We start from the raw sequence: 15277 nt of genomic DNA, 5'->3' as shown, positions 1-15277 counted from the left end.
ATGCACAACGCAGGCCGGGCGGGGTGCACGCTGGCTTGGGCTCCCCACTCCAGCCCGCCACCCCGCTCTGGCGCCGTGGCTCCAGGAGCCTGGCTAATCAGAAGCTTCCAGCATGGAAGCACGGCTCCTTCTCCAGCGAGGCTTCTCCCAGCGACGTGTTTCAAGTACCAATTTAGTGTCCTTGTGCCTCTGATCTCGCCAGCCTTTCAGAAGTCATTCCCTTGAATGACGACAAGCAGTCTTGATACGCTGGGTTAAAAATCTTTCAATTGGGGCTGTTTGTTTATGAAGCAACATCAATTATCAGGGATTTCCAAACTGGCTCCCTTTCTACTGGCGTCGGCATCCAGAGCGGCACCGTCAGCCGCCAGCCACGGTGACAGCCGTGTTTCGGTGTTGCTGTGGGGCCTCGCAAGTCTCGGGGGTGGGAGGGGGGCCCTGCGTGTTTGGAGCGTAAGGGATAAAAGCTCGTTGAAACACCTGTGCTCCCGTGTGCAGACGCCCCCCGATCTCGCTTGTTTTATTTGGTGGCTGTTATTTTGCAGCACGTTGTGGATGGAAATCATTATCAAGAACCCGCGCGGGGAAGAGGTGGGCTTGCGAGGCTGCCGGCCCCCCCAGGCTGCAGGGGAAACCACCGCGCTCGCCCTGCGGAGGGCGGGCAGCCGCTCTCATCAGGCGCCCGGGAGGGCCTTCTTGGCCAACTGGGCAGGAGCAAACGTAAGCAAACAGCCTGGGCAGAATGAGGGAGAGAGAAGAAAGGCAGTCAGAGAAACTGCCTTGAAGGAGAGAGCCTTTTGCTCAGGGACTCACTTTTTTTTTTTTTTTAAAGTTTACACGTTTGGCAGAAGCCAGGGGCGTCGGGGAGACTGGGAGTATTAGGTGTCCTTTGGAGAACAGTTGCAGGAATCCCAGCTCAAACCAGCTTAAGCAAAAGAAGAGATTTATGTATTCGTGTCAGGGAAATATTGAGGGGTGTGTCGGCTTCAGGCACAGCTTGATTCAGGGCCCCAAACGGTGTCTCTGGCCACCTGTCCCCCCCCCCCCCCTCTCTCAAGTAGGCTTTCTGTGGGCCAGGCCTCAGGCAACCCCGGGTCCCCTATCATCATCTCAGCAGCCCCAGCAAAAAGGACGCTCCTTTCTGGCAAGCCATGGTGCAGCCCCTCATTGGCCTGGCTTGGATCGGCTTGCTTGCTGATTGTGCCCAATTGCTCTGGGCACAGGGAGCCCGCGCCCCGACTGGCCACGCCCGGGCCTTCCTGGTGCGTGCGCAGCCCTGCAGCCCCGGGATGAGTTACCTTCAGACAAGTCACAAAGATGAGAAAGGATCAGGGTGGCTCCCCGGGGAGAGTTGGGACGATCAGCAGGCATCTGTAAGCTCAAGGAAGCAGCGAGCATATCCACTGTGCACAGCAGGAGGAACAGCCCAGCTGTGCCCCTGTCCTCGGTCGGCCACGGCCACGTCCTTCATCTCAGTAAAACGGGAGGCGTGGACGCAGATCAAAGGGACTCATAACCAGTAAAAATACTTTTTTTAATGTTTATTTTTGAGAGAGAAAGAGAGAGCACGAACAGGAAGGGGCAGAGAGAGGGGGAGAGAGAGAGAGAGACAGACCATGAGGGGGGAAGGGGCAGAGAGAGAAGGAGACACAAGCCGAAGCAGGCTCCAGGCTCTGAGCTGTCAGTGCAGAGCCCGACGTGGGGCTCGAACTCACAAACTCACAAACCTGGTGGTGACCCCACTGAATCCCGTGTCGCAGCCCACACAGCGGGCAGGTCAACTTGGGAGCTTACTGTGATGCTTGGCACACAGCGGACGGCCAATAAATGCATGTATGAATTAGAGGATGAGTGAGTCAGCAGGGAGTGAGCAATGGAATGTTCCAGAAGTTCATTTTTTCTCAGCGTTTATTTACTTTTGAGAGAGAGAGACAGAGCGCAAGTGGGGGAAGGGGCAGAGAGAGAGGGAGACACAGAATCCGAAGCAGGCTCCAGGCTCCGAGCTGTCGGCACGGAGCCCCACTCAGGGCTCGAACCCACAAACCATGAGATCATGACCTGAGCCGAAGCTGGGCGGCTAACCGACTGAGCCCGCCAGGCGCCCCAGAAGTTCATTTTTTAAAAACAAACTGGGATGGTTTCACACCAGAAGACGGGCCCGGATTAGACCTGAGGGCAGGTGCCGTGAACACTTGGCCCTTTGCCAACCCCCCCTCCCTCCCCCCCAGAGCACCAGCCCTTCGCCCTGTCCCATCTGCCAACCCTGGCGCCATGGCCATTGGGGCTGGATGAGTTCTCGTGGTGGGGGCTGTCCCCCTTGTCCCAGGATGTTGAGCCGCGTCCCTGGGCCCCACCCATTAGCTGCTAGTACCATTTTCTCCCCTGTTGTGACAACCACAAATGTCCCCTGTGTTGCCAAATGTCTTCTCGGGTGAAAATCACCCGGGGTTGAGGACCTCTGTCCTCGGGTTTTATGTAAAGAACGGGTCCCATTGCCAAAAGGGGGGGATTGGGCCATCTGCACTAGGGATTTCCGGGAGACCTGGGTTATCAGAAGGGGGCGCCCTGTCTTTCCTGCTGGGCTCTGATCTGGGCTGTTGACTTTCGAAGGCCCTGCTCCCTTGGGTCCAGAGCTCCTTTGTGAAAGAGGGAGGGCACGGGCGGCCGGGGAGCCCGAACTCTCGAGAAGGCTATCCCGCGATCGTAGAGATGACGCTATGGCACCGCCTGCCACGTGTGAGCCCCGAGCGTGCGCCAGCCCTGCGCTGAGCTGGGCACACGCTTTGTGTCACCAGATCGTCAGCACCAGGGAGCGATCATTAGCCCCATTTTGCAGCTGAGCAAACGGAGGCTGAGAGGGTGTGTGAGTGGCCCGAGCGTCACACAAAAAAGTCCATGGTGGAGGCGGACTGTAACCAGCTTCCGTGGCAGGGAGGCCTCGCCCGTATCTCTCCCTGGTGACGCCGGAGACCTTGGTCCCCGGAGCCCCTGAGAGGCGGCTCCTGGGGCTCCACTCGCACGCGGGGAAGGTGCCGGCCCCGCTCTCAGGTGCCGTGAGGCCAGCCGGGGTCCTCCCCAGCTGACCGTGCTGTCGTTCTCTCCCCGCAGGGTGTTTTTCCTGAACGTGCCATTAGATTCTATCATCGAGCGGCTGACCCTGAGAAGAATGGATCCCGTCACGGGAGAAAGGTTTGTGCCAGGCTCCCGGTGGTTGGCCGTCTGAGGGCTCAGCCGAGACCACTGCAGGATGGGTCTGGGGCTGCCGCTGACAGAAGACTCTAGAAGGCGGGTTCATCCAGCCAGTTCCTCTGGGCAGTGCCTGTGGACCCTGTGCCAGGAAATGCATGTCCGACGCGAAATACCCTCCCAGTCCCAAGTAACAGTTCTGACCCCGGCATGGGAAGTGGCTGGATTGGGCAGGTGTCCCCGGGACGCTTCCGAAGGCCTCTTCTCGCCAAGACGCACTGCAGATGTGACTGCGAACCAGTTCACCTGGGGGCCGACCCACGGTCACGGGAGGTGAATTGTGAGCCTTATTCTGCGGTCCGGCCAAGTGCAATGACTGTGTTCGCGTTGAGACGCAGTTGAAAGTCCCCACGATCACTAAGAGCTAGAAGCATCCATCCTCCCTGGTACGCAGGCCACATTTCTTAGTCCCCCGGCCACGTTTCTGGGTCGGGACTCCGGAGTGGGATGGGGGGGGGGGGGGCAGGAAAGAAATACCAGGAATTTTCTACACCATAGGCTGATGTCTTATCCTTGGTGCCAAGGGATGGTCTCGCCGACCCAAGTCAAGCACAGTGGCCTTCATGTTGCCCCGCCCCTGGGTCCCGCCCAGCAGTGACTGACTGTGGCCCTTGCTGTCCCCCGCACTCACATTTGCTGTCACAGTGCCCCTCTCCCCCACTCGGCCACGAGCGCTATGCGCACGGAGCCAACGATCGTCCCGCTTGCCCCTCTGTGCCAGGAGCAGACATGATGCCAGAGGGGCAGCAGACGCTTGGTAAATACTGTTTGGAGGGAAGAAGGAAAAGGAGGAAAGAAGGGAAGGAAGAGAAGGAAGGAAAGAAAGGAATTTGGGGGGTAATATATTCCACTCTGTCCGCCGGTCACTGACCTGCACCCTCACCCCCGGGGCAGGGACCACTCTTCGGGTGCTCCAGGGGGAGCACCAGGGCCCCACCACGGGTGTGCACACAGCTGGTGTGCCGTAAATGTTTGGTGGCGGTGATGGGGACCGATTGGGTCAACGGTGGGACAGAAGGCCCGTTCCCCCCCCCCCCCCGCCCTCTGGGCGGGGCCACAGGTCACCTGCTTCCCTCCTCTGTCGTAGGTACCACCTCATGTACAAGCCGCCCCCGACCGTAGAAATCCAGGCCCGCCTCCTGCAGCACCCGAAAGATACCAAAGAGCAGGTCAAGCTCAAAATGGATCTGTTCTACAGGCATTCCTCGGACCTGGAGGAGTTCTACAGGCAGGCCATCGCCATCAACGGGGACCAGGACCCGTACACGGTCTTTGAATACATAGAGAGTGGGATCATTAACCCCCTGCCCAGGAAAGTCCCCTGATGGCTTCCCAGGGAGACAAAGTCAGCCCCCACCCCAACCTCCCGAAACCTCAGCCAAGCCAATAAAGTGTGCTGGGTGCAGTCTTGGGTATCCTGGAGGGGAGGACGCTGGAAGGCCGCCCTGTTTCGGGGCCTGGGAACACAGGGCGGACAAAGCCCAGGGAGGCAGTGGAGCACAGCAGGGCTCCGGGCTGTGCGCCCTCGGACGAGGCACCAAACCCTCGGAGCCTCGCTTACAGCCAAAGCCGGGGTGGTGACCGTCCCTGCGGGTGGGGCGCCCGGAAAGCCCTCAGCCAAGTCCCTGGCACACGACCAGCTCTCAATAAATGGAGTTTTAAAGAGCCACCACCTCGGGGGCCCCTGGGTGGCTCAGTCGGCTAAGTGTGTGACTTAGCCGACGGCGCCCCGCCCGCCCCCCGGCGCCCCGCGAGGAGATGGTTTTTAAATTTCACCTGCCCTTTGCTAACTTAAACAGGAACAGCCACGGGTGGCTTCGTGGCCGCTGTGCTGGACTTTGCAGTTCCAGGCACATGGGACTGTTTCTGAGGATGGGCTAGAGCCGCTTAGAAGGCCTGCTTTCAGGCAGCGCCTCTGGGGCCGGCACGGCTTACAGCGCACGGGTGTAGACAGCAGGCGGACGGCACCGTGCGCTCCTCTTCCGTGGGCTCCCCCTCCTCCCATTATTCCCTCTCCTCGTCACGTAGGCGATGTGCCCATCAACAGAAAAGCACGCTGAAGCCACAGAGGGGAAGGGACTTGCTTAAGGTCCCCTGGACCCACGGCCACACCCGAACCTGGTGTTCTGGAGCTCTCTGCCTGTGGGGCCTCAGCGGGCCGGGCCAGCCGGGCTCTGGGGATGCTCGCTCGGGTGCTCCGGGCCTCACCGGTGAGGCCCCTTCTAGCCTGGGGTGGCCCGAGTCCCTCCGGCAACGATCCGATCCTGGTACTGGCCGTGGTAGCCAGCAACCAGGACGGCCAGTAGCTGGTACGCAGGGGGCCGAGCCCTGCCCCCTCGCCCCTGCCTGCTCCCCTGCTTCTGCGGGCAGGGCGTGCCCCAGACCTGCCCCTGTCGGGCCTCCCGGGCCTGGGCCCTGTCCCAGAGGTGGCCTGTCTCCTCGCCTCTGCACCTTCCCTTCGGCTGGGCGGCTCAGCCCTCAACCCTCTGTCCTTGCCCTGTTCAGGCACCGGGTACCGCCTCCTGAAACTCCAGTCGGGGGCCTTCCCTTCCCTTCCCAGTCCCCACAGGAAAGAGGGTGTCTACCCTGAGAGTCCCCCCCACCCCCCCAGGCAGCGGGCCCCTGCCCGTTGTTCCAGTTCCAGACCACCCTTACACCTGCTCTACCCCTCTGCCTGCCGGATCCCAGAGAATGTGGTCTCACTTTACCTGAACTCCCCACAAAACACCATTTGGACATAAACCCTTAGCCAAAGACTTCATAAAACATTCGCTTCTTTAGTTTATGTAGTAATGCGCGTTTTGCGGATGACCTCCTCTCTGGGCCCGGCCACACCGTTTCCTCTCCGCTTCCTCCACCCGCCGTCTGCCCCATCAGAGCAGTTCTGTGCGCTCTGAGCCTGCTCTGGGAGGCAGGTGATGTCCGCCACGGGTATGGGCCGTGTACCGAGCAGCCTGGGTCCCCGTGCTGCTGTGTGATCCCGGGCAAGTTCTTTCACCTCTCTGAGTCCTTGTGAAATGACAGCAAAATAGTCATTGCCTCCTAGGCAATGCTGAGCGAGAATCGCGGGACCAGCTGATGCATATTAAGGCCAAAAATAGGGCAGGACACACAGTGCGTGCTGTCACTCTGTCTCACCTAATTCACAGCTCCCCCCAAAAGTCAGAACTATTTTTATCCGTAGGCGAGGACACTGGGGCTCAGACAACTTAAAAGACTTGCCCAAGGCTGCATGTGGCAAGGAGGGCTCTGCCCTCCAAGTGCGCTCGGCGGGGGTAGGGGTGGGGGAGGCCCTGGAGAGGTCGTGGGCACCTGCTTTCTCGGCTGTCTGTAGGGGTGGCTCGGGGAGGAGCTCCACGTGGACCAGTGTCGCCGAGCGGCTGGGCCGCGATGCTTCCTTGAGATGCACGCGCGCGCGGGTCACGGGCGCGCCCCTCGGGTGTCCGGCGGCCTGGGGAGCACCGCCAGGGTTGGCCCAACACGCTCAGGCTGTAGATCGTGTAGATCGCTTCCCCCGGAAACGACTGGAGCAAATGGCATTCATCGCCTCCCGGCCACCGCAGCCCCTCCCCCGTCGCTTTGCACAGCAAGGCTTCCCTGCCCCTCGCTGGGCTGCGGACCGGCTCCTCCTTGGATTGCAGCCCTCTGCCCCCGCTGGCTGGAGTTTATTAGCATCCAGTTCCAGCCCAGGCCATGCTGGTTCTCGGGCCGCGGGGCCCAGAGAGGCCTCCCAGGCTTGGAGGGCAAACATCCCGCTAATTTCTAGATCCCCCCGCTGCCCTTGAAGCTAACCACTGAGGTCTGACAAAGGGTAACTTGGAGGGAACAGCTCGCTTTCCGCCCTGTCACTAAAGGAGCGCCTCGGTTCCTTTCCAAGCGCGTTTATCGGAAGTTGTCACCACAAACTGTTTCCTCCACTAGCGCGGGCCCCCTGGCTTACGGGGCTGTCTCTGTGCCTGTCCCTTCCCCCCACGACTCCCCAGGCAGCGGAAATCCAGGTGGTGCCAAGGGCCCTTCGGGGTGCCGCCTCCACAGGTGTTTCTGCTGTGGGACTGGGGTTACACCTGCTGGTCACCCTGAGCCGGGCCAGCCAGCTTCTCTGTCCCAGGAATCTGGGGAGAGAACCGAGGGTAGACGCCTACTCTCTCCTCTTGCTCCTTGTAGGAAGCAGAGGATACCTAGGGTCTGCCCGGCCCGTGCACAGCACAGCCGCAGAGAGAGAAGCAGGCACAGGCCACCTCGGGCACTCAGTGGGCACGGCGTGCCTCCTGTGTGCCTGGCACCGGGGATGGAGCAGAGGAGGGAGGAGGACGGCATGTCTGCCCTCGTGAAGCTTCTATGTTGCAAAGATGAAGGAGAGAGAGACGAGAGAAAAAGAGAGCCCATCTGATTTCCTTTGGTTCCTGACTCCCATCTCTGCCCTCGGGTCCCACGTCTTCCCAGCATGCTCCCCTTCTTTTGCGTCAGGGGTCAGACCAGGTTCTGTGGCCCAGTGGTGTGGTTAGGAGCAGACTAGCTGTGCACCCAGGAGGCAGGGGAGGCAGGAGAGGCTCCGAGGCCAGGACTCACGGCAATATCCTTGGGGGAGGTGAAGGTGACCCGGAATCTGGGCTGTGAGGCACAGGTGAGGATTCAGAGGCACAGGAAAAGTGACGTATTAGCTGGTCGTGGAACATGCTTCCATTTTTAAAAATAGAAAAAGTAACTGTATTTGTATCATTGCAGTGTTACCTGTAAGATACCCAAACGGTGTCACATAGGACGCGGAACTCCTATCCTTGCCACAGTAAAACCCTTGAGTGCCATTCACTAGAGATGAGTAGAGGCAGAAGTTTGGGGTGGATGGATGGATGGATGGACGGACGGACGGACGGACAGACAGGCGGCAGTGGGGGCGGGGGGAGGTGGGCAGATGGATAGATAGGTGGGTATGAGCACCAACGAGATTGTATTGTATTTACTGCCCTGTAAGCTCCCTTTAAAACAAAAATGTGGTAAGAACACTAAGCCTGATGACATCTACCCTCTTAGGAAAATTTTCAGTGCACAATACAGTATAGGTAGCTGTAGGCACGATGCTGTCTGGCAGCTCTCCAGAACTTTCTTACTGCGTAGCTGAAACTTCACACCGGTGAACGGTAATGCCCCACTGCCCCTTCCCCAGCCCCGCCCCTGCCATTCTGTTTCGAGAGGTTTGACCGGTTCAGGGAGCTCCTGTAAAGGAGATCATGCGGTCATCTGTCCTTCCGCAACTGGCCATTTCTCTTAGCGCAGGGCCCTTCTATGTTGTCGCGTCTGGTGCCTTGCTTTAGCAAAACAGCTCCTGGTTTTTTTTCGCCAGTAAAGCTCTGACCTGCTGGTTTCGTTGGTCATTCCTTCCCCCGAGGGCAAGAGGGTCCAGCTCAGGTTTCACAGCTGCCGGGTCACTTCCATTTAACCGCAAACTGGGTTTTGGTGAGGCCCCAGGCGGTAGAGTCCGGTTTTTCCCATCAAGCTCCTATTTCCTGTGCAAATCTTTTCCAGCCGATACTGGGCCCGGAGGCCAGAACGAGGACATGGCAGCTAACTTCCATGTCACTAGCCAGTGACGCACCAGCCCAGGACGCTCCACTGGCCTCCAGGTACAGAGGCGGGACCCCCACGTGCGGACCCGCTCACGGGCCCAGGCAGGAGGTACCGGGGCCACTGCACCTGCTGCTTCGCGTTCATGGGGAGGCCGCACCTGCAGATAGGCGGGCATGAGGACCTCATCTGCAGCGACAACTTTATGCTGTCTACAAGGCCACTAGACGGCAGAAATTCTGTCATCACAGGCAGTGGGGGGCAGAGGCGTGAAAATGAACCTTCTAGCCACTAAAAAAGCAACTTTATTGAGATAGAATTCACATACCTTAGAATTCATCCACTCAAAGCGGATAACTGGTCTTTACTATATTCACACAGTCGTGCAACCATTCCCCCTAGTTTTAGAACGTTTTGTCAGTCCCAAAGAAACCCTGTGCCCATGAGCGGTCACCCCCTTCCCCCACGCCCAGCCCCTGGCAACCATTAGGGTCCTTTGTGTTTCTCTCTGCATGTGTCTGTTTTGGACATCTACAAATGGAATCCCACAGCACGTAGCCTTCTGTGTCTGGCTTCCTTTGCTCAGCATATTTTCAAGGTGCAGCCGTGGCGTAGCGGGGGTCAGCTACTCAAGTGGAGTGTCTTCTCGTGTGCTTACTGGCCATCTCTAGACCTTATTTTGAGAAACTGTTCAGGTCCTTTGCCCATTTAAAAACTGCGTCGTCTTTTTATTACTGAGTTAGGAGTTCCTCATATATCCTACGTTTTTTTGTGTTTTTTTTAACGTTTATTCATTTTTGCTCGAACCCACGACCGCGAGATCATGACCTGAGCCGAGGTCGGACACTTAACCACCTGAGCCACCCAGGCGCCCCAACCTTATATATTTTAGATAGAAGTCCTTGATCAGGTGTACAACTTGCAACGATTTTCTCCTGTTCTTGTTGCCTTTTCCCTTTCTTCTTTTTTTTAAATTTTTTTACATTTATTTATTTTTGAGAGACAGAGATAGAGCACAAGTGGGGGAGGGGCAGAGAGAGGAGGAGACACAGAATCGGAAGCAGGCTCCAGGCTCTGAGCTGTCACCGCAGAGCCCGATGTGGGGCTCAAACCCACGGACCGCGAGATCATGACCCGAGCCGAAGTCGGACGCTCAACTGACCGAGCCACCCAGGCGCCCCACCTTTTCCCTTTCTTGATGGACATTGGTTGTGGCACAGAAGTTGTTCTTTTTTTTTTTTTAAGTTTATTCTTGAGAGAGAGAGAGAACACAAGCAGGGGAAGGGCAGAAAGAGAGAGAGGGAGACATAGAATCGGAAGCAGGCTCCAGGCTCTGAGCTGTCAGCACAGAGCCCGACGCGGGGCTCGAACTCACGAACCGTGAGATCACGACCTGAGCCAGTCTGACTCCCAACCGACGGGGCCACCCAGGTGCCCCAGAAGCTGTTCGTTTTGATGAAGTCCCATTTATTTTTCTCTCTTGCCCCTCGTAGTTTTGGCACTGCATCTAAGACTTCACCGGATCCAAAGTCACAAAGACTCTCCTATTTTCTCCCGGGAATTCTGTAGTTTGGGCTCTTAACATTTAGGTCAGTGGTCTGTTGGGAGTTAATTTTGTTGTCGGGTGTGAGGCTGGAGCCACCTTCATTCTTTTACGGGTGGGGATATTCTAGCCACTGAAGAATGTAACTTGTCCCTCAGCAGCCCACTGGGTGAGGCGATCTGTCCAGGGCAGCCGTTCAGCAGGGGTGGATCATGGGAAATGCTGGCTAAAACGAAGAGTCCTGGGCTTCTTCCCTACAGATCCAGAATCAGCAAGTTTGTGTCGGCCTGGAGATCTGTTTTGCTAGCAAACATCCCTTGTCGATCCGGGTCTGTGGGCCTGAACCTTGAGGTTCGCCACGTTGTTTTTGTGGAAGATCCTCACGGTGGGAACACAAAAATTCAAAAGTAACCGGAGACTTCCATATCTGGCAACGTGGCAGATGAGGTATCCTGATGACCCCTCTGGACACAAAGCCCTAGTGGTGATACTCTGAATGAAATAGGGGGGGAAAAAACCTTCTAAAATTCTAACCGAGGTGGCAAGAAAAAGTGGAAATACACAGAGGCGGAAAACGACAAGAAAGTACCAGTCCAGAGACGGGTGAGCCCGGCAGACGCCCAGAGCTTCAGGGACAAAGGTCTCTGCTGGGAGAAGGGCCAGCGCAGCGTCCCCACAGGTCTGAGAGACCCTGGAAAGAAAGATTTGCGATGCGTTGAATACACCAGGCAGGGGTCGGGGCCCAGAAGAGGTGAAGGACTGCCACGGATTACCAAAACCCAAGCGGCCAAGTAGAAAAGAGGAAACAGACGGGAGCAGGTGTTTCACAAGAGAAAACGGGAACGGTTAATGAAACGTGAAAAACGCTTTCCCTTGTCAGTCATCAGAGACCTGCCGATCGATCACAAAGTCACAGTCACAGCCACAGCGAGGCCTGCTCTGCCCGTGCACACCCCCCCCCACTAGGTTTCAACACACAGAGCAAGGAGGGGACTCTCTCCCACCTGCCCGGCCAGGGTGGGGAGGTGGGGGAGGGAAAACCCGTCTCCCCACTCTGGAGACGCCACTCTGGAGCCCTGCGAAGTAGCTTCTACGCCCGCCACCCTGGGACCTGGTGGTTCCTCCCTCCCCACGGCGTTTCCAGGAGAACCGCACAACAAAGACGGGTGCCCGGAAGCTCATGGTTCTAATCGTCGGAGCCCCGAGCTGGAAACAGCACACGTCTCCCATCAATTGTGGTTTGTCTTTGGTTTTTTTTTTTGGTTTTTGCTTTTTTAAGTTTTCATTTAAATCCCGGTGTAGTTAGCACGCAGTGTATTAATATTGGTTTCGGGTGTACCACCTATCGACCCAGCACTTCCCTGCGTCACCGGGTGCCCGTCACAAGCGCCCGCCTTCATCCCCGACACCTGTGCCCTCATGGCCCACCCACCTCCCCCCTGGTCGCCACCTGCGTGTCCTCTTCAGTCTGTTTCTTGGTCTGCCTCTCTTTTCCCTTGGCTCTTTTCTGTTTCTTAAATTCCACGCGAGGGCGATCACATGGTATTCGTCTCTCTGCCTTATTCCACTTGACATCACAGCCTCCCGCTCCACCCATTGGTGACAAATCATACGCGACGAGGTCAGCTGTGGGGGGGCCCCTGGCCGAGGACGGGCGCGGGGACCCTCTGGGCCGAGGCACCCATCCCCTGTCCGCCCGCATGGTGGGCACACTCACAGCTCCACACCGATGGTTTGTGGCCTCTGTTGTACGTATTCTGTGTTGATCTCTAAAACTGAATACGTTTGAAACAGGCTTAAGTGGCAACACCCACAGGTGACCCACGAGAAACAAATGAGAAAGGCACGACGGGGCATTTTGCACAAGGAAACGTGGACAGCCAATCAAATGCGCCAAGAAAGCTCAGCCGTGGGGGCGCCTGGGTGGCGCAGTCGGTTAAGCGTCCGACTTCAGCCAGGTCACGATCTCGCGGTCTGTGAGTTCGAGCCCCGCGTCAGGCTCTGGGCTGATGGCTCGGAGCCTGGAGCCTGTTTCCGATTCTGTGTCTCCCTCTCTCTCTGCCCCTCCCCCGTTCATGCTCTGTCTCTCTCTGTCCCAAAAATAAATTAAAAAAAAAAAAAAAGCTCAGCCGTGTTGGTGGCCAGGAAATGCTCACTGTCGGGGGGATAGTGTCACCCGCTCCTTTGCTGGCGGCAGTCGAAACACCTGCCTGTTCCTGTTCCCGAGAGGACGTGAGCAGTGGGGGTGGCGGGGAAGGCGCGGTGGCGTGGGACAGCGTGGGGGCCCCTGGAGAAGTGGGGTCAGTAGCCTGGGTGGCGTGAGTTGATAAGCTGAGAACCCTTCCTGCCGCCCCTGTGCGACCCGGGCCGGGCCCCACTTTGGGGGGCAGTTTTGCGCCTCCGGGGACACGTGTGGCTGCCAGCCTGCGGATGAGGCGGACGAGCAGAGAGGACAGAGTCAGAGAAGCGGAGCTGAAGTCACCCCTGACTCGGGGTTCTGCCGCCGCCATGATCTGTACGCTGTCGGGGTGACGGTAACCCCCACAGCCCACCTAAGCCGCAGGACTGCTTCCGGTGAGTCTCACCGGGGCAAGTGGCGGGCGGGGGCGGTGGGGGGGGGGAGGCTTCTGCTGAGAGTGATGCTGAGATCCATCTGGAAGGGGAACCCCGGGATTGGGGACATGACCACAGAACGGGGTTCCAGCCCGCTGCCTCGGCATTTTTGGTTAAAATCAAACGGTCCCCTCATTGTCTGCTGGGCCGTCCCACCGGTAAGGACCTCCTGGTTCATCAGCCGTTGTCACGGAGCCCCGGGTGACAAGGCTGCCGGGTGTGGTGGGTAGAGTGCCTGACCTTCAGCGGCTCGGTGCCCCCATGGCTGGGCCTCTGCTCTGTCCTGATCTTGTCACCTTTGACGCCTGGAAGGCCAATCGCCTGGCAGGAACTCTGACCTCACGCCCGGCCTAAAGGGGACGGTCACCACCGAGCTGCTCGCTGACCCCAGCGCCCACCCCTTGTCGTTAGCCTGAGGGGCGTCCTCTGGCCTCATGGAGCCCGTTCCCGAGTGCTGCCCATCTGTCCCTTGCGCTGTCATGGAGGCCGTGCTGGCACTGAGCACCAAAGGCTACTGCGGCCTGAGGCGTCAATCGGCCACCATCGTCGTACAGGATGGCGTCTAGGTGTCCTCGCCAGGGTCCCCCAGCGGGCTCCCACGCCCGCAGGCTTCCCTGCAAGGCCTCTGGTCTCCCCCCTCTCAGCCCAAACTCCCCGATTTCCGCAGCCCTTTGGGGAGGCCGCCATGTCCCCCCATGGCAGTGACTGTGACTCCCCACGTGGGCGAGGCCGAAATCAACCCCAGTGTTGACCTAGAGAGGATGAGGGGGGTGAAGACAGATCTGGATGAGGGAAAATTCCGTCTTGTGAGGCTGCGGGTGACCTTAGCAAGGCCTCCTGGCCATCAGAGACGCTCCCCCTTAGCGAGGGGGACGGAACCAGTCTGCTGGCCGACGGGATTCCAGGGAATCTGGGGATTCAGGTCTTTTCGGGTCCTCCTCCCGGATCTGAGTTACCAGGAGCCCGGCTTGAGGCCGGGAGATCTTGCTCTGCGTGCACACTTGTCGGCAGCTCCCGGGACGTCCCACCAGCGCTGTGCTACCTCTTGCCGACTGACCGGCAAGTGAACCGATTCCGGAATCCCATCTCGAGCAGCTGCTCTGTAGGGCTGCCTCTGGGACCGATCGCTTTGCTTTCACTGCCCCCAGAACAGGCCGTGAGAATGAGCTGTGATCTCAGGTCCCTGCTCCCCGAGGGGGTGTTCATTTCCCCCGCACCTCTGGGTGCGGCCAGGCGAGCCCCCTGTGCTGGAGAAAGGCCTCAGACCCACAGAGAGCCATCGATCTCGAGGCAGGAAGCTCAAATCCCAGCCTCAGCACCCGGAGCACGGTTACCGAAGCCGCGGACAAATTGAACAAAGATAGGAGAAGCAGAGAGAACAAAAGACATTACATTTAGGGGGGAGATTACTTAAAACCAGGGAGGCCAGAAAACAGTGGAACCAGAATTTTAATGTGCTGGGGAGCTGGGGAGAAGAAGCAGAAAATTTTCCCCCTTGCTATATCCTGTGAAAATCTTCTCCAAAGATGGGAGTGGGGAAAAAAAAGAAAAAAAAACAAAAAAAACCATACATATGAACCACTTTAAAAAAGAAAAAAAAAAGAAATACATTTATCGGGCAAACACAAGCTGAGCAAATCGGTCACCCGCAGGGCTGCACCAGGGTCGTTGCTAAAGGAGCCATGGGCACGGGGGCAGGGAATGCTTCCTGGATGTGCAGGAAGGGACACCAGCACTGCGCACTGAAGGTTTGTGACCCTCCAGACTCCTGTGCCCAAGCCCCGAGAAGATACAGCAGGGACCTCCCGCCCTCCCGCCGCTCACCCACACGGAGGCCGCCCGCAAGCCCAGGAATGAAACCCATCCTGTGGGCACCTCCGCCGTGCACTTCCCAGACCCCCGAACCCACTCCCCAGATCGCCAGAGCCAAGATGAGCCACGGTTTCAAAGTACCGTGTGTCGGGCTAATCGCCTGTGTAGAAGGAAAATCTATGGCAAGGGGCCTGAGGGCCGGGGGGGCGGAGACAGAGTGGAACCTCAGCTACCTTTTCCATCCCTTAAAAGCTTCTGTACTTTATAAACTTTTAAATATTTTCCACTTTAAATATTTATCACTTCCGAGCAACATGGTTTGTTTTTCTGTCAACCCTTGCTTTATTTGGATCCCTTGTTCATTTACATTTCATGTAATTAGTGCTGTACTGGGTGTAAATCGGTGATCTTAATTGCTTTTCATTTTCCCAGCCCAGTCCATCTTAGATTTCTGTCTCCTGTTTTGGGTTATTTAAAAAAAGTTCTAGTTTTCCCCTGTTT

At 57.7% G+C, this 15277-nt stretch overlaps 1 protein-coding gene across 3 annotated transcripts in view; it reads left to right on the top strand.

Moving 5' to 3' along the window:
* Window positions 1-4911, top strand: part of AK8 (adenylate kinase 8) — a 129212-nt gene extending 124301 nt beyond the window's left edge. For all 3 annotated transcript variants that reach the window (XM_060608265.3, XM_060608264.3, XM_060608268.3), the window contains 2 exons: window positions 3109-3189; window positions 4334-4911. In XM_060608265.3, the coding sequence (XP_060464248.3) occupies window positions 3109-3189; window positions 4334-4571 (319 nt within the window). In that variant the 3' untranslated portion in view covers window positions 4572-4911. The remainder of the gene's footprint in view (window positions 1-3108; window positions 3190-4333) is intronic.
* The last annotated feature ends 10366 nt before the right edge of the window (window positions 4912-15277 follow it).

This window comes from Panthera onca, chromosome D4, assembly GCF_046562875.1.
Source record: "Panthera onca isolate mPanOnc1 chromosome D4, mPanOnc1 haplotype 2, whole genome shotgun sequence".
Classification (NCBI taxonomy): Eukaryota; Metazoa; Chordata; class Mammalia; order Carnivora; family Felidae; genus Panthera; species Panthera onca.
The sequence above is the reverse complement of the archived record's forward strand: the minus strand, read 5'-3'. Positions and strand labels throughout refer to the sequence as shown.